Consider the following 18,209-nt stretch of genomic DNA (forward strand, 5'->3'; position numbering starts at 1 on the left):
GTCCGGCCAGCCCGCCGGAGAGGTGTGCTCCGCGCTGCGCCGCCGCCCGCCCGCCCTCGCTCCTCCGCCCAGGCCCGAGCCGGCAAGCCTCGTGCGCCCTCCGCCCGCTTCAGACTGTGTTTGCGTGCGAGGCGGCCGTCAACAAGTTTGTCGAGTGCGTGCGCCCGCACGCCGCCTCACCCTGCCGCGGTCTGAGCGCCGGTTCCCCGCGGACGCGCAGGTGCGCTGACTTTGTCCGGACGGCCAACATTGAAAAGATCGTCCCGAACAGCTTGCCCTCTGTCTCTGTCGACAAACAAGGCGAGCCCTCTCCGTAGCCGGGACGCGGGACGGCGATTGGTGCCTCGCGGGGCAGCCTGCCTTATTTGGGGGCGGCGGCAAAGGGGACAGGCAGACCTCACTCGCTCGCCCTCTATCACACAGCTAATCTTCAAGTGGAATCTGTGTGGTGTGGCCTCGGCTGGAGAGTAAATTGTGGTGCGGAACTGGTGCGAAAAACAGGGCCGCGCAGCACGCCACGTGTGACAGGGCGCAAACACAGTCACGCACGGTAACACCGAACGCACACGCGCGCATAAAAAACGCCTAAGGCACTGTGGCCCAGGCCGGAGAGCGAGAGAGCATCAGCATTCCAATGGGGTGTGTGCCGATACGGCTTTTCGCTTTATGTGGTATCTGTTCGTCTCGCCCTCGGCGGAGAGAGGAAGGGGCTGTCTCCGTGACAGGAGAGCCAAACCGTGGCCGTGTGGGTGGGACAGCGGTCGGACAACAGGATCGCGTGCGCTAGGGCTCGACAGGAGAGTAGAAGTGTCTCTCGCGGCTCTGAACTACTCCAAGTCTCATATGATCCGCTCGGCCTCCCTCAGTGCATCAAAGAGGCTACTACGCTTGCCCGTTGCTCTGACACCAGGCATATTCCTCGGAGCTGTGCCCATTGCCGAAGCTCCGCCGCCAGGCGCAATCCTCGCCGCTTCCCTGTGCTCAACGGTCTTGTCCTTCCAGGCTGCCTGAGCCTCGCTGAGAGTCTCAACGTGCTCGGGCCGCAGAAGCGGCACGCTCCCGCCATAACCGAGGATCGGCGCACCAATCGTTGTCCGATTTACCTCCCTTGCCGCTCGAGGCCATGGATCGACAGGCACACCGGGTCCACGCCCTGAAATGATGTCATCGTATTGCTGTGACGGCGTCTGAGGCTGTGCCGGCCGTCGGCCAGGTCTCCCCTCTTGGATGATACGCTGACGTGTGAGCTCCTGAGACTGAGAGTCGGGCTTGTTGAAAATGTTTGTCCAGAGCACGTTCCCTGCCATCGCGTCCAGACGCCCTGAGCACGTCCTGCGGCAAGCCGTTTCACCGAAGACGCGAAGTTCGCTGCAATGCTACAATGTTGCCAACCATGGTGTCGCGGCTGCTGCTGTATGCGGTGGCAGTGGGTCCTCGATCGCATGTGCTCGATGAGCAGTGACGCGCACTGGCCTGATGGTGCGCGAGACGAGGTATGTCCGGATTTACAGGAAAGAGAGTGCCGCTGCGGACGCATGCCAGCAGCGGTGGGCGACGGATGCCTTAGCGGTTCTCGCGTTCTCGCGCAGCGCCCCCTCACCGACCGGGATGCCAAGAGAGACGGCGGGCGCTCTCCGGGGCCGACATCGCTCAGCCGCCCTCTTCTTCGCTCTCTTGCCTGCGACGGCCGTACTGCCTGGCGCGGGTGCACTGACAGATGGCAACCTCCTCGATGCGGCGAACGGCCCGCCGGCCGCTCCTCGGCTGTCTGTTCGCGCTTGCGCCGTTGCTGGCCGCTGCTGGCGAGACCAAGTTTGTGCGCGACCTTGAAACATGCATCCGCAACCATGCAGAGGAGCTAGCGGCGACGTTTCCGCAGTGGGGCAACAAGTGCATGGCTGTCACTGAGAAGGTTGACTTCCAAGCGGCGCTGTACGATAAGACCCTGACACCCATGTACGAGGCGCACGGCTACACCGGCGCGCTTTGGTGTGCCGTCTACTCCTTGGGCATGGTGCCCATCGTCGACGTGACGCAGCCAAACAACCCGAACTTCGATGTGTGGTACCACCAGCTCCTCTGCCCTTGGAACTTTCCCCGCCAGTGCGGCCGCTCTGACGACGAGCTCACCGAGAGAGAGCACGAGGGAGTGCTCGTCTGCGACGCCGACCACCCCAACGACCCGTCAAAGTGCGCGCCGAACCAGCACCCGCAGTACGCAATCTACCCGAAGTGTCCCAGGCCAGGTATGCCCACGTGCTTCCAGAACGACGATCCGCATCGGCGCACCATGTCTTGCGCGCTCTGCGGCCGCCTGCACCGCACATTTGCAGCGGGCGCTCCGGTGGGAGCGCCCGACCTGATCAAGGCAAACATCGGCGTTGAGTACTCGCTTGAGGGCGTGCCGGAGGCGGAGCGACCGCTCTACACTGCCTGGTGGGATGCGCATGCCTTTGGGGCGTGGCTTGCAAACACCGCTTCGAGGAAGGGCTGGCCCGAGGAGAGCGACTTGTACAGCCGGACGAAGATCAACAAGCACATCGGGCTCTACAAGGCGACCAACGGCGAGGAGATCCACGGCTTCCTCTGGCAGAGCCTGCGGCTGCTCGCCCAAGACGACGGAACCCTCGAAGGGAAGCGCATCAAGCACCCTCCACACGGGGCGGCCACTGAGCTCGCCCACAAGACGTGCGAGCAGACCTGGTGGGTCTCACCGCAGTCCATGAACGACTGCGCGCACGCCGCAGGCCACGGCTACTTCTACTACTTCCTCGACGTCGGGCGGGCGGTGCTTGCGTGCATGGACCCGTCGCTGCACGAGCACGCGCCCGACCCAAAGTACTCGTGGGACAGGGACCCAAAGATGGGCGGGCTCGACGGGCTCAACCTATTGATGTGGCGCTGGCTTTGCGCCACGGGAGTGTACCACGCGGCGGCCAATACGCTCTCGCTCGCGATTCTCGACCGGATCAATCACATACCGCAGAACACGGTGATCGAGTTCCTCTGCAAGCGCCAGAACGTGTGGGGCGACGACAAGCGCTGGTTCGACCGCTGCGCCGCCGGGCTCGGCATCACTGACGCCGAGCACCGGCTGCACCAGGTCAAGACAGGCGAGTGCGTCGTCCCGTACGGCTCGGAGCCGGCTGCGTGGGAGGAGCACCAGTTCGACCAGTACGGACAGACGCTGCAGTTGGCCTGCAACCCCGCGAGCAAGACCACCGGCTTCACCGCCGCTATGGGCACCTGCCCTGAGGCTTTCCGCATGCACTTTCCATGCCGGTCGATTGTCGGCGACTGGGACCACCGGATCTGCACCGGTGAGTGGTTTGGCACGGAGATCCTCAAGACCTGCGGGCCGCACGATGGCGACAACTGCGTAAGCCAAAAGCCAGGCGAGGGCGAGATCCGGCCGTACCACCGGTTGTGCATGGGCCACGACGTGCTGCGCAAGATCTTCGAGTGCCCCGAACCGATCCCGCGCCGGCCGGGCGAAAACCAGGTGCTGTACGCGCAGGAGTGGCCGCAGAACAAAGGTCCGAAGCCGTGGAACGTGATCAACTTCTACTACGGGCTCCGGGTCGGGGTGTGGGGCGGCAAGTGCACGTGTCCAGATGGAAGGGTCTACATGGTTGGCGACCGGGGGAACGCGTGCGGGAGCACCGCGTGCGAGGGCGGCATCTCTGGCGAGTGCCCCGGCGGCGAGAATGAGGGGGCGTTCCGCAAGGTGATCTGCGAGACCGACGCCTACAAGATGCGGCCAGGCCAGACCCACAAGTCTGGGAGCCGCAATGAGGTCATCAACAACGCGCCCGGTGTGGGCACCTGGGGAGGAGAGTGCACCTGCCCGGATGGGGCAGTCTACCTGGTCGGCGACGAGGGCAACCAGTGCGGCAGCATGGCGTGCGAAGGAGGGAAAACAGGACCCTGCAACCACTACGTCTCGGGCTGGGCCCATCGCCGCGTCCGCTGCGACGTTGGCAAGGCCTACCCGAACCCGCCGCCGCCGCCACCGTTGCCGCCGAGCCCGCCGCCGTCTCCTCCGCCGTTGCCGCCGCCGCCGACGCCGCCGCCACCACCGCCACCCTCGCCACCCGCCCCGTCCCCGCCGCCACCGCGTCCGCCAGCGCCACCCTCTCCGCCGCCGCCGCCCTCACCTCCCTCGCCACCGCCAAATGAAGTGCAGGCGGCTGTGCTCAGGTCGCTGCCCGAGGCAGTCCGCGCCAGGGTAGTCGCGGCGCTCGCGAGGAAGCACAAATACACCGCTCCCACGAACGAGGAGGTACGCTTTGTCGCGTCGATAGAGCTGAAGGCGGCCGAGAAAGCCGAGGTGACGAGCTACCGAACACTAGGGCTAGGGCGCCGAGATCTCTCACCCCTCGCCCTGCCCTCTCCAGCCAAGCGGAGCCTAGCCAACCTCCCGCCCGTGCCCACAGGCGATGTGGCACAACGTGTGGGCCCCGCTCATCACGGGCACCCTTCTCCTCATCGGGGCCTCGCTGGTCGCGCTGCTCGTCCTCTCGCGCCGGCCCAGCCGCGCGGGCGGAGGGGCGAAGCACGGCGGGCCCTATCTCGGTGGAGGGTCATTGCTCTCCACGCTCGTCACGAGCTCTGTTGCGGCGCTGGGGCGCTGGTCCAAGCGGGGCGAGCAGGGCACCGCATTCGCGCGAGCTGACTCGGCGGTGGAGGTGTAACCGGCACACGGCCTGGGGCCTCGTCATCACCCTCGCCTGACTCCCCGCTCGGCGCCACCGCAGGCTGCTCGGGCGAGACACGAGGAGCAGTCTCCGTCCGCGGGAGGAATGACTCCGAGCAAGGGGGCGCTGGTCAAAGCCAAGCGCAAGGCGAGCCGAGCCTCGACCCTCCGGACTGCAGAGGACTCCACCCCGCTCGAGCCCTCGGGGAACGGGGAGCGAGCCCACCACGAACTATCAGAGCTGTGAAGCGGAGGGGCGCTGGCCGTTGGCCTCGAACGCGTCCGAGGGTCGCGGAGATGACCCAGATGTCAGGCGAAAGGGCTTAAGACAAAGTGCTCTCACGACTCAACAGTGTGTGTATGTGCTATGTAAACAACCGTCAGCGGCGGCGCGTTCTGTCCCCGCTCGGCGCGGGACGGCGGCGCCGCGGTGCGCGGAGCGCGGTCGCGCGCCGGAGGAGGTGATACTGATAGACTTGACACTTGATGGAGCCGCGCAGCAGGGGGAAAAGGATTTTACAACAAAACTCCTCTCCTAGCAAGGCACGGGACTGGCGCCACTGGCACCACACGGGTAGGTAGGTAGGTACGTGGTAGGAAGGTGAAGAACAGTCAGGCTTGGACACTATCGCACCTTACAGGAAAAGAAAGCGCACAAATTGCCGCTCCCCGCTTGCCGCTGCGGCCCATGATGCTCCTCACCGTGGCGATACCCACTCTGGCCCTCCTTCCTCTGCCCAGCCGGGCGCCTGTGCACGCGGTGCTGCTGCGCCGAGCGGCGCGGCCTGCGATGTCGCTGGACGAGCGGCGATCGGAACTGCCGCCAAAGCCTCTGCTCGCGGCGGTCGAGCGGAGGGCTGGCGGCCGCGTCAGCGCTGCAGACATCGCTGCCGCCGCCGGCTTGGACCTGCAAGAGACGCGGCGGGCGCTGCTCGTCCTCGCGCGGCTGGTCGGGGCCGACCTGCAGGTGGCGTCGGACGGCGAGCTCTTCTTTGTCTTTGGCGAAGACGTCAAGCGGCGGCTGCGGCGCGCGTCGCTGCGCGCTCGGGCGGGCGAGGCGTGGGACACCGCTTCGGTGCCTCTCTTTTGGCTGCTCCGTGCCAGCTTCGGCGTCGCGCTGCTCTCATCGCTCACGATCGCCGTCACTGCGATCGCGGCGCTGATGGCCAGCTCGAGCAAGTCCGACTCCGACTCGGGACGCGGCGGGTCCTCGCTCACGATGCTGCCGTACAACATGTGGGGGCCGCACCCGCTCGATATCTTCTACTACTCGAGGCGCGCCCGACCCCGCGAGAGCGCCGCGCCGCGACCTGAGAGGGGCTCTCTTCCAACTCGGCCGCCCCGACTGCGTTCCCGGCTGCCGCAGGTACCGCCCGACGCCCGAGGGAGAGCTCGGCTTCCTGCAGTCGTGCTTCTCGCTCCTCTTCGGAGACGGAGACCCGAACGCCGACTTCCGCCGCCGCTCCCTCGCCGCCGCCGCCGCGCTCATCCGCGCCGAGGGCGGCGCAGTGACGGAGCCGAGCAGCCCGCGCCGCCACCTGCGCGTCACGGAGGCGGCGCTCACAGCATGCGGCGTGTGCTCAGGCGGAGCAACTCGCGCCGCTGCTCGCGCCGGCCGAGCTCCCGCCCGACGAGAGCGAGGTCGGCGGCGGCCGGGGTGACGCGCGTGTGCGCGCTCCGCAAAGCCTTCTTCAAGCCCCCGCGCGCGCGAGCACCGTAGGCCGACGGCGCCGACGCGACGCTCGTGCGCGAGCCATGGGTGACGGACGCGCTGGTGGCGCTCGGGGGCGAGCCGACCGTCACCGAGGAGGGAGACATCGTCTACGTCTTCTCCGAGCTGATGGCGTCCGCCGGCGAGGAGGCGCCGCCCCGCACGCTGCCCGCAGCGGGCGGGGCGATGGTGAGGAGCGGCGCCGCCTCCGCCTCCTCCGCCGCGGTGTACGACGCGCTCCGGTGGAGCGATCAGCCGCAGGCGTGGCGGCCGGCGGCAGGCGAGCCCGTCCTCGTGTCCGCGCTCGACATCGATGCGCGGCGGCGGCTCGGCCGGAGCTACCTCTTCTCTGCCGAGGCTCGGCGGCAGAGCTTCGAAGACTCGCTCGTGCTGCCTCGATCGCTGGTCGGGAGCTCGGGCGTCGTGGCGGGCGAGACGAGCGCGCTGCTCGCCCCTCCCCTCCCGCGAGGCGCCTCCTCGGACCCGGGCTCGGAGCCCTCCCTAGGCGACGAGCGCGACTCGCTCCCCTTTCGGGTGCGGGTTGATACGGCCTCCGGGCCAGTCGAGGCGTACTTTCTGCGCTCCGAGCTGCGGCCCGTGCCGGCCGAGCTGGTCGGCGGCTCCGTCGCGGCGCTGGTCGAGCTGCCGCAGCGCTTCTCCACCGCGCCGCCCGGCCAGCTCGTCGCGGCGGGCGCGCTCGGCGCCGCGAACCTCGTCGCCGTCGGCTACCTCGGCCTCCTGCTCCGCTCCGCGCGCGCCTCGGCGCTGCCCGCGGCTGGCGCCCTCGGCGCGCTCTACCCGCCGCTGCTCGCCTACGCGCTCGGCTTCGTCGGCGTGCCGCTCGTGCGCTCTGCCGTGGTGCGGCGGCGCAACCGCAGGACGGAGCAGCGCAACGCCGCCCGCCGTGCGTGGGCCGCCGCGCTCGCGTCGAGGCCGGCGGGCGCGCTGCGGCGCAAGCTCGCGTCCGCCAAGCGGTTGCGGCCGCGCTTGCGGCGCGCGGCGGACGCGCCCGTCGAGTATAGCAGCGCCGAGGGCTTCGGCGAGGAGGCGGAGGCTGCCCAGAGGGACGGGATCGCCGCGGACTTTGATGCGCGCCTCGCGGCGGCGGCAGAGGCGGCGCCGGATGAGTCGCCGGGTGGGCCTTGACGCACGCGCGTGAGCGTGGACGCGGCGGGCTAGCGTAGTATACCTCGACGCGGCCAGGGGGGCGCCACAGGGTGGCAGGAGGCTATAGGCAGGTGAGGAAAGACGCGGGGACATAGCCGACGCGGACAGGGATCAGGGTCAGGCTACTTACATGCTCGTTGCTGATATACAACGCTCTTGCGGCGCTCTAGCAGGGACTATATACGATTCACACAACAGGCAAAGCGCGGACGAACGGCTTCTCATAGAAGGCCGTCCGTCGTCCTCACAGAAGCCGCCGTCGGATTCGCCGTCAGCAGAAAAGAGAAAGCGGACACAAAACAAGGTCACAACCACTCGCTCTCACATGACAAGCGATCCCACGACAGCGATTGTGGGGACTACATGACCCGTACGTGAGGGGTGGAGGGGCCCGTCCGCAGAGCTAGGCGGCGCGGGCACCCACACACTCCCACCCCACCACCCAGAGCTCCTGTGCCACTAGCGGCCTCGCTTCCGCGACACGGGATGGCAGGCACGACTCGGCAACCGCGAGCCGCTCACTCCCCCAGTCCCATTCCAGCATCTTCCCCGCCTCCTCCACCGGGCGGATCCGCTCCCGCGCCGCCTCCCCCACCACCTCGCGGTCGCGATCGCTCATGAAAAGAAGAAAACCCTTCTTTAAACGGTGGGAGATCCTCCCTACCTCCCACTATAGATCGAACCCACAAGTGAGCTATGGACCGCCACAAGTGTTGCCACAAGGCTTCTTACAACTTGCCTCCTTGGTTAGGTTGGTAGAAAGGTGAAGAACGACTGTCTGTGCTTGTGCGTCTTGGGTCCGGAGTTGTGCGTTTATGTGAAGAAGAGTTGCCTCCGCACACACAAAGAAAACTCCCGGCGCAGTGGCCGTTGTTGTGCGCTCAGGGGCGATGGACTTCCGGCGGGAGGACTGGGAGCCCGCCAACGACGGCATCGACTCCGAGGAAGAGGCTGCTCTCGATGAGCTGCTCGACGGCCCGCCGTCCAAGAAGCAGCGCCCACCTGCCGCAGCAGCAGCGCGCCCGCAGCCAGCTCCGCGCCCGTGGCAAGCGCCCGTCTACTCTCGCACCACCGCCGACGTGGACCTCTCGGAGGAGGCCGAGCTGCGCCGGCTTGAGGGCGGCGGAGCCCTGCCCGGTGGCGCCCTGCCCGGTGGCGATCAAATCATCGATCTCACCGACGATGCGTCCTTGGTGCCCGAGCCCGAGCCGCCAGCCGAGCCGGCGATCGATTGCCCGTGCGGCGCCGGCCCGGCCAAGGTGCTCACGTCGTACAGTGAGAGGAACCCGAACCGCCGCTTCTACCGCTGCCCCAAGCCTCGCGGCGAGGACTGCAGCTTCTTCCAGTGGGTCGACTCGCAACCGCCGCCGCCGAACCGCGGCGGCGGGTTCGGCGGCGGCGGTGGCACGCCCGGGAGCGGCAGCGGCGGCGGCGGGTACGGTGGCAGTGGCGGCGCGGGGAGCTACGGTGGTGGTGGCGGCGGCGGCGGCGGCTCTTCCACCGACCTCTGCTACAAGTGCAACCAGACCGGCCACTGGGCTCGCAACTGCCCCAACGCCACCGGCGGAGGTGGCGGAGGTGGCGGGTACAACAGCGGCGGCTTTGGCGGCGGCGGCGGCTACGACAGCGGCGGCGGCAGCCACAGCGGCGGCGGCGGCTACACCGGCGGCGGCTACAGCGGCGGCGGCGGCGGCTACAGCGGCGGCGGCGCCCAGAACAACAAGTACGGCGGTGTTGGCGGCGGCGGCTCTTCCACCGACCTCTGCTACAAGTGCAACCAGACCGGCCACTGGGCTCGCAACTGCCCCAACGCCGCCGGTGGAGGTGGCGGAGGTGGCGGGTACAACAGCGGCGGCTTTGGCGGTGGCGGCGGCAAGAAGGGCGGCTGCTTCAAGTGTGGCCTGGACGGGCACTGGGCATCGAACTGTCCGAATGTGGGCGGAGGCGGAGGCGGAGGCTACGGCGGCCGCTACGGCGGCGGCAGCAGCGGCGGCTACCGTCGCTGATCCCACCGCCGCTGGCTCGACCGCTGCGTTGGCGGAATGAAATCACTGCCGCGTGCGCAGAAGGAGAGAGGGCGTCTCTTACGCAGGTTGGCAGGAGACGTGGGTCACGCCCAGCGCGAGATTCAACATTGCGGCCCTCGGGAGGCCGGTGCTGGCGTGGATCGTCTGCAGGCTGTCGCGCGCCCGCAGGGTCGCTTTCGTACAAAACAAGCATTCACAGAGAAAGGACCCCCCCCCCCCCCCAGCCCCCACTGGCGCCGGTAGCCCTTCAAAAAAAGGAAAAAGCACTCTGAAGAGGTGGGTCGAGAAGGTGGGCCCTGAGCCTCACCCAAAGGGTTCGGCAACAAACAAAACAACACTAGGGGACGGTGCCAGCGAGGGAGGGCGAGACGATCGAGGGGTCCCGTACCATGCGGAATCGACCCTATCCATCCAGTGCTCAAGTGCTCAAGGGGACGGTACCGATTGGGATTGCACAATGCATCCCCTCCTTGCTTGTACTCGAGTATCTAAGGGCCCTGACGCGCGGCGTGAGAGCTCGGAAGCGAGCTTTGCACGGCATCTCTCTCTCTCTCTCTCTCTCTCTCTCTCTCTCTCTCTCTCTCTCTCTCTCTCTCTCTCTCTCTCTCTCTCTCTCTCTCTCTAGAGCTCCCCCCCCTCCCAGACCGAACATCCAGGCAGGTACGCGTTCATGTCATTCAGACACGTTCATGTCACCTCGCGGGGGCGCTCGCGAAAAAAGCGAATTTGAATATGAGAGTGACCCTTCTGGCCCTTGTGCGTCACTGTCACTCCAAGCCGAAAAGCCGCCGTGGGCGCGGATCGACAATGGCGAGGGCAGGGAGTGCTGCGACGACAGCGACTCGTCGAGCTGCGGTGTTTCCTCGTGCGGAGCGCGGCGTGCGCCTCCATGCTCTGTGTGCTCTGGCCGTCCCGTCGACCGCCACTATGCCAGGTCCATTAGCTCGTGCGCGCGTGCGCCTCCATGGACCATGAGCTCTGTGTGCTCTGGCCGTCCCGTCGACCGCCACTTGACTATATGCCACGTCCATTAGCTCGTGCGCGCGTGCGCCTCCGTGCTCTGTGTTTAAGCTCTGATAGACCGTCCACAAGAAGCTCGTGCGCACACGCGTGCGCGCGCCTCCAAGCTCCATGCTCTGTTTGCTTGGAATGCTACCCGCGCACGAGTGGTGCGTGGTGGCGAGAATTTGGGGGGTGCCCCGCGCTCCGCCCCCTCCGCCGCTCGTGCCTCTTTTCTCTCCTCTGGCTCTGATCTGCATTTTGCCCTTATGTGCAAATCAAATCACATCGAACAATTGCATACAAAAAATCACTAATCAGAGCGAGGCCGAGAATATTTTCTCAAAGGTGGCTGCCAGCTGCCCGGTGTCGGTGCAGACGTGGCCTCGTCCCGGCGCGAGCTGCGCGTGGATCTGCTCGGCCTCCATCTCGTTGGAGGCGATCAGGATTGCGTACGCGCCAACCGCCTCCTCCGCGGTGAGCGCCGCACTCCACTCGCGCGGGTCGAGCCGGTAGCGGGCGAGGTCGGCGTCCGAGATTACAAAGACGAACCGTTCGTCAGCGTCGCGCCCGGCGGTCGCCGCCACCGCCCGCCGCGTCGCCTCGAAGGTCTGGTCGCCACTGTGGCAGTACTGCGTGTGCGCCTCCATCTTCTTGAGCAGCGCGAGCCGCGCCGCCTCGCCCTGCGGGTACTCGCCCCACCGGACCAGCTGCTCCGCCTCGGGTCCAGTGCCCGAGTGGCCGACCATCGACCACTCGTACGTCGCCTCGAGGCCCTCGAGCGCGAGCATCGCGAAGAGCGCCGTCTCGAGCAGGCGCGTCTTCCGCCCGTCGAGCCGCTCAAAGGTGTACATCGAGCCGCTCAGGTCGAGCACGAACCGCAGCGCCACCCGCTTGCCCGCGCCGCCCGCGCTCCCCGCCGGCCTCGGGCCGCGGTGCTTGTAGATGGCGGCCGAGCCGGCAAGCCCGTCCACCATCCTCGCCTCGTCGAGCTCGCCGTGCGGGCGGCCCTTGAGCCAGATCCGCTCCTTGGACCGCTCGCGGTGCTCGTGCAGCGCGCGCCGCATCCTCGCCACCTGAGGCTCGACGCCGGCACGGTACGCGTCGTACAGCTCGGCGTCGTGCGGCGCCATCCCAATCTCCCTGAGCCGCTCCGCGTACGCCTCGTCCGCCATGCGCTTCGCCGCCTCGGCCGCCTCGTCGCTGATCCCCGCCGCCTTCTCCTCCTCGCTCAGCAGGTGCACCTGCTGCCCAACGTCGAGGCGGTACGGCCCGGCGCGGCCGCCCAACCCCGCGGTGCCCGTCCTGCCCGTCCCGCCCGCGTACTTGTTCCCGCCCACGTGCGGCTTGCCGTCCCACTCGCCGTGCTTTGGCCCGCCCTCGGGCATCGGCGGCGGCGGCTTCTCCGCGCGGCCGCCAAACTCGTCCGACTCGCCCTCGAGGCGCAGCTCCATCGGCGGCGCCTTCTTCTTGCTCCGCCGCAGCTCGAGCGCGAGGCTCTGCAGACCATGCTCCGCGAGCACGCCGGCGAGCAGCGACGCCGCGGAGCGGTCGTCCGCGTCGGCGTCAAACACCCCGGCGAGCGCGCCGTGCAGCCCGTCCTGCGGGCACGCGTCGAGGTGGCGCGCCACGAGGACGAGCTCGCGCACCGAGTACGGGTACGAGAGCGCGCCCTGCTCGTGCAGTAGCCGTAGCCGCGCGAAGAGGGAAAGCAGGGTCGCGAGCTGCTCGCGCGGCAGCCCGGGCGCCACCCGCCGGAGCAGCTGCGCCTGCGACGCCGCGTCCGGGTTCGGCACCACCAGCGAGCTGAAGGCGTCGCCGCACTCGCGGTAAAAATCGTTCCCCTGGAAGGGCCAGCCCGGCGGGTTTGCCAGCACCACCATACGGAAGGCGGGCGACACCACGAGCTCCTGCTCCCCCTCGCCGCCGCCCTCGCCGCCGCCCTCGCCGCCGCCCTCGCCGCCACCCGCCCTCGCGGCGCGGCGCACCAGCCGCCTTCCGTCGGCGAGCTGCAGGTCGCCGTCCTCGGCGAGCGCCTTGAGCACGCAAACCACCTCGAGCGGCGCCTTGTCCGCCTCGTCGACGACGAGCACGCGCCCGCGCCGCGCCGCGCGCACGAGCGGCGAGTCGCGGAAGGCGAGAACGCCGCCCTCGAGGCTCGGCGCGAGCGTGAGAGAAGCGACGGTCGTGTCTCGGTGCAGTTGGACGTATTCCCGCTCTGCGCCGAGTAGCTGCAGCAGCCGGTCGGCGAGCTTGTTCTTGCCGACACCCTGGTCCCCGAGCAGCAGCAGATGGCCGCCGCCCTCCCACTCGAGCAGCATCTCCTCGAGCAGCGCCACGTGGCCCGCGATGGCGACAAAGGAGGGGCGAGGCACCAGCGACGGCTCCTCCGGCGCCGGGTACTGCGCCACGCTTACGCTGCCGATGCTCACGCGCCCGCCCCGCACGACGATCGCGGGTCCGTCGTCGGCGGGTCCGTCTCCGCGGCCGTCACCGACCGCCAGCGCCGCTGCGCGCTCGCACACCTGGCGCACCCTCGCGTCGGCAGTCTCCTTGCGCTGCGCCGCCAGCCGCTTGGCGCCGTCCTCTATCTTTGCGTCCAGCGCCGCGCCCATCCCCCCAAAGTTGCCCATCATTCTCCTCTGGATCGAGAGCCCCTCGAGCTCCTTGACTTCGCGCGCCTGCGCCTCGCGCCGCGACCTCTCCGCCGCCGCGACCCGCGCGCCTCCCGCGCCCGCCTCGCCGCCGCGCGGCCTCGCCTCCCCGTCCAGCCCAGAGGTCGAAGGCACGTCGGCAGCCCTCACACCCGCCTCGGCCGCCGCACGTGCAAGCAGCGCCGCCGCCGTCTCGCGCGCCGCGGGCGGTGCCGTGAGCAGCCCCGCCGCGGTGCTCCGCCGGAGAGCGCCCGCCGCGTCGTCGGGCCGTCGGCGAAGGTACTGCGCGGCGCGCAACAGCTGCCGCTGCGAGAGCAGAGCCCCTCGAAGCGACGGCTCGGCCGACGAAGCGGAGAGCACTGCGGCGCGGTAGCGGAGGAGAGCGCGCAGCGGCGGCAGCGCCTTGGGCGGGCAGGTGTGCATCTGCAGCATCTGCAGCAGCTCCGCCTCCTCGGGCGGCGACAAGCTCACCCAAGCAAAGAGCGGAAGCAACTCGTCGCTCAGCCAGCCGGCGGCGGCGGCGGCGGCCTCGCCCTCGCCCTCGCCGGCGGGCGGCTCTGCGGTCGCGACGATGCGGAAGGCGGGGTGGACGCGCTGGACGCCCTTCGCTGCGAGCTCGCCCTCCGTGAGGCCCGCCGCGAGGAGCGCCTCCCACTGCGCTGCCGAGACGAGCCGCGAGCCGTCCGGCAGCGAGAGGAGGCTCCGCTCGACGCAAAGCGGTCCGACCTGGGAAGACGAACGCAAGCGGCCGAGGGAGTATGAGCATATCGGCGCCGAGGGAGTATGGGCACAAGCGGCCGAGGGAAAGAGAATATGGTATCGTGCGGGGTCATCCGCGCCAGCACGGGGGCTGCGAATGCAGCAACTGGGGCTACAGCACCTGGGGCGTGCGATGGCGGACATGTGTGTTCCGCATGCTAAGCGTGCGAACGGCTCCGGCGAACGTGCCGCGCGGGAGGCGGTGGATGCCGTCGAGGAGGGCGACGCCCCCCCGCCGCGCAGCGAGCAGCAGCGGCGAGTCACGCCACTCTGTCGCCCCGTCGGGCGTGGTTGCGCGCCGCTGCAGCAGCTCGTGTGCGGGCAAGTCGGCGTGGCAAAAGACAGAATACGCCTCCCCGTACCCAAACAGCTGCGCGAAGCGGCGGGCGAGGGACGTCTTGCCGACGCCCTTCGGCGCGAGCAAGCAGACGTCGTGCCCGAGCGCATGCCTGTGGGGCATGTCCAGGAGGTGTCATCGACATGTCGTGGACGTGTCCGCCGCGTCGCCCAAGCGCGCGCGCTCGGCGCAGATGCTGTCCAGCGCGGCCGCCTGCGACGCAACCAGCGGCGGGCCCGCGCCGTGCCACGCGCAGTCGCCCTCCTGCTGTGGTACGCCGCCGCCGCCGCCGCCGCCGCCTCCGCCTCCACCTCCACCTCCGCCTCCGCCTCCGCGCGTCGCCTCGATCGCGAGCTGGCGCAACTCCGCCTTCTCGAGCACGTGCGCGTGCGCCACGCCTCGCGCGGCGAGCAGCGCCTTGAGCTGCCCGCCGCTCATCGCCACGATCTCGTCGGGAGACGTGCCGCCGCCGCCTCCGCTGCCGCCTCCACCGCCGCCTCCTCCTCCGCCTGCGTTTTGCGAGGCGGACAAGGCCGGGCTCCAGAGGGGCTTGCAGCCGCAAGCCGCCTCGAGCCGCACGCTCGCGCCCTCCGCGAGGACGGCAAAGACGCACTCGCACCGGCTCGCCCCCTCCCCGCGCCGCTCGATGCGCGAGAGGGCGTAGCGCAGCGGCGTGCACGGCGGCGGCAGCAAGCTCTCGACCTACTTTTTCGCGCTGGGCTTGGGTGAGGGGCTTGCAAAGGGCGAGGCGGGCGGCAGCGGGCGCTTAAGGTCCTCGCGCCGCACGCCCTTCAGCGTGTCGGGAGGAAGGTGCAACGCGGCGAGGGGTAGGCGCCGCTCCACCGCGGCGGCGGCGTCCGCCCCGTCGAACGCCTCGAGCAAGGCGGCGGCGCGCTCTGCGCCGCCCTCGGGGAAGTATGCCAGCCGCCTGCCGCCTGCCGCCTCGTAGGGCGCGCCGCTCGCCGCCGCCGAGCGCAGGCGCAACGCGTCGGCGGCGGCGCAGACCTGCCTCGCGCGTGCGGGGCTGAGCCGCGGCGCGGCCGCGACGACGCGGCTGAGCAGCTCCGAGCCCGCCACGAACCGCACCCGTCGCGTCGCGAACCGGGAGCGCAGAGGCGGGTCGAGCGGAGTTCCGGCGTAGGTCGGCTGAGGTAAACCGATGCCGATGACGACGAAGCCGCGCTTGGCGAAGCGCAGGCCGCGTCCCCGCGCGCCACCCTCCTCCTCCTCGCTGGACATCGCTGGCGCCGCGAGGAAGCCGCCGTCGTCGAGCGCCATCTCCCGGTTCTCGAGTAGGTTGTTGAGCAGAGGCAGCACGTTGCGCTCCGCCTTCTCGATGCCCTCGAGGAGGAGGACGCGGCCGTGGCAGGCGGCGCGCAGCGGCGGCGCGTCCGCGTACAGCATCGAGCCGCCGCGCAGCTCGCGCCGCTGCTTCAAGTCCGCCTCGCAGGTGTCGCGGGTGACGCCGACGTACTCTACCTCCCGCCGCAGAGTGGCGCACACCCAGAGAGCGAGCGAGCGCAGCCCGCCACCCGGCTCGCCCAGCAGCAGCATGTCCTGACCGAGCTTGAGCTGCACCATCATCCACCGCATCGTCGCGAGCGCCTCTTGCGACGAGCCAAGGCTGCTGCGGAGGCCCGGCGGCAGCCACGGCACAAGCTCGGGCGCACAGGGAGAACCAACTTCAACAGTGACTCCGCCGATGCTGTAGGAGTGGACCTCGCCACTAGGCTCCACAGGGGGTGAGGCATGGCGGGGCGGCGGGACGTCTTCGCCGCCAGACTCAAAGTAGGCGCGCAACTCCGACTCTGTCCAGCCGGCGCAGCCGCTCTCGGGCAGCGGCACGTCCTCAGCAAAGCACTCGGACTGAATGGAGAGAATGGAGGCCGCGTCCAGGGTCGGTGTCATGTGGACCAAGACATATCTGTGTCGCAAGTAAAGATACAGCAGTGGTAATAAGATAACAAAGTGGTTCAAGATACTGAGTGTGTGTGTGTGTGTGTGAAACCGCCAATGGCAGTTATCGGTTGTGCGGCCGTCGCCGCGGCTCGTCTCTGCCGCGGCGGCTGCTGCGCGCACGCAGCGGCGCCGCTCTCTCGCGAGACGGCTGGCGACGCGGCTCGCCGCCGACGTACGCGGCGCTAGGCCGTGGCCCAGAGCGCTGACGCTCCGAGCCACCGCTGCACGCACGCTAGACTGCCACAATCAGATACTCCTCATCCGAGTACCCGCCCATCCTCACGCACGATTAGTGTTCACGCACGGATCACAGCTCTCATCTCGTTGTCGTTCAACAATGGCAGAGACGTGGGCTGACTCGCTTGATGGTGCGTGACGGTGAGGTCACGCCACGATCGTGCAAAGGCTCATGGGGAGGTTCCAGCCACCGCCGTTTTCAAAGTCAACATGGCATTGGTCGTTGGACCAATCTGATTCCCAGCGGCTTCCCGGTGTGTCGCCGGTCCGTTCGCCGTTGTGCTTCCAGCCCAGCACCGTGCCGAGCCCGGTGTGGGAGCCAGTGCCGTCGTCGTAGTCGTAGTCGGTTTTTGTACATCGCACACGGATCCCGATCCGTGCGTTGTTCGCAGAAAGCGTCTCGCCCTCGCCATCGACAGTCATGCCGCCGCCATCCTCTTCACCCGTAAGATCGCACAAGTCCTTTAAGATATCCGAGTAATTCTTGCGGTGCACGTCCAGGCAACTTTGCGCGCAGTACAGCTGCTTGAAGAATGTTCCCTCTTTCTGCACACACGTCTTGGCCCATTTGGTATTTTTGGCCATGTCCGCGCAAGTCTTCCCATGCTCCTCCATCCAACCACTGCGGACGTCCTCGGAGCGCCTCTCGCAAAGCTCGGCCTGCGAGGCCGCCTTCTCCTCGGCCGGCAGGTACGCCTACAAAACGCAGGGGCTTTTTTTTTCAAGAAGGACGTGAGGACCGTGAGCTCGGCCAGCCTCTGCGGCCGCAGGGTCTCTCTCGGCCAGGAAGGCATCTCAGAGGGTTCAGAGCAGGACGAGGTGCTCGGGCGGACACTCCAGTCTCCACGCCCCCAATCAGCTGTCAGCTCGACGCACTGAGTGCTAGTGGCGAATTGAGTGCTAGTGTCGCTGCAGCAGCACGTCCCCCGCTCGAGCGGACGCGAAAGTAGCACGGAGCATGGGCACGCGCCGTGGGGGAGGGGGGCGGAGTGCACCTCGAGGAACGCCGGCTTGCCCGCGATCGCCACCATCATCACGGCTCCCGTCGCAACGGACGTGCCAACGACGGCTGCGCCGGCGAGGAGGACCTTCCACCAGGGGGTCCCCTTGGGATCGATCATCGCGTACTTACCTGCCGGAAGGCGAGCCCACGCGTGCTCAGCTCTCTCCGCCTATCTGATCAAGGGGGCAGGCCGCACGTGCTCAGTCAGCTTGATGTGCGCAGCAGGGGGGGAGCGGGGACACGCTCGAGCGGGAGGAAGGAGGGTGAGCGGGCTGGGCCCACCGTGAGGGGAAGGGGCTCAGGGAAACTCGCGAGTTTCCAGAATGGAGCACCAAACACCCTCTGTTTTCCCTGGAAATTTCCGGAAACGCAAAGTGCTGGGGACCCTCTGTTTTCCTTTTTGTTTGCCGGAAAAGTATATGCAGGCCAAAGTACCTAAGTACCCCTCCCAGTCTACTTCCTAGGATGACACAGGCACAGGTTTGCATAATCCGAGCTTTTTCTCAAGGGCTATACTCGAGTAGTGCAGAGAAGAAAGAAAACAATCACAGCAGACAGGCTCGACACAGGTGCGAACTGGCGCGTGCTAGTACTATCACAGGCACACCCAGAGAAGAAATGCGCGTATGTACCCTCCGCCCGGCCGCCCTCCAGGAGTAG

At 68.2% G+C, this 18,209-nt stretch overlaps 3 protein-coding genes across 3 annotated transcripts; 1 reads left to right on the top strand and 2 right to left on the bottom strand.

Annotated features, from left to right (window-relative positions):
- Positions 1-5,384: 5,384 nt before the first annotated feature.
- Positions 5,385-7,553, top strand: EMIHUDRAFT_246421 (hypothetical protein; the record flags this gene model as incomplete). The annotated part of the gene is made up of 4 exons (XM_005766546.1): positions 5,385-5,932; positions 6,063-6,204; positions 6,281-6,337; positions 6,417-7,553. The coding sequence occupies 4 exons, from the start codon at positions 5,385-5,387 to the stop codon at positions 7,551-7,553; spliced, it is 1,884 nt and encodes a 627-aa protein (XP_005766603.1).
- Positions 7,554-7,635: 82 nt separating this feature from the next.
- On the bottom strand, positions 7,636-8,193 carry EMIHUDRAFT_246422 (hypothetical protein; the record flags this gene model as incomplete). The annotated part of the gene is made up of 2 exons (XM_005766547.1): positions 7,636-7,740; positions 8,017-8,193. 2 exons carry the CDS (start codon positions 8,191-8,193, stop codon positions 7,636-7,638), a joined length of 282 nt encoding a protein of 93 aa, XP_005766604.1.
- A 2,683-nt stretch (positions 8,194-10,876) lies between these two features.
- EMIHUDRAFT_470648 (hypothetical protein) lies at positions 10,877-17,667 on the bottom strand (the record flags this gene model as incomplete). Its single annotated transcript, XM_005766548.1, has 6 exons — positions 10,877-13,980; positions 14,135-14,462; positions 14,505-15,052; positions 15,194-16,069; positions 16,844-17,242; positions 17,542-17,667. The coding sequence occupies 6 exons, from the start codon at positions 17,665-17,667 to the stop codon at positions 10,918-10,920; spliced, it is 5,340 nt and encodes a 1,779-aa protein (XP_005766605.1). The 3' UTR covers positions 10,877-10,917.
- Between the last annotated feature and the right edge of the window lie 542 nt (positions 17,668-18,209).

This window comes from Emiliania huxleyi (assembly GCF_000372725.1).
Source record: "Emiliania huxleyi CCMP1516 unplaced genomic scaffold EMIHUscaffold_509, whole genome shotgun sequence".
In the NCBI taxonomy this organism is placed as follows: domain Eukaryota; phylum Haptophyta; order Isochrysidales; family Noelaerhabdaceae; genus Emiliania; species Emiliania huxleyi.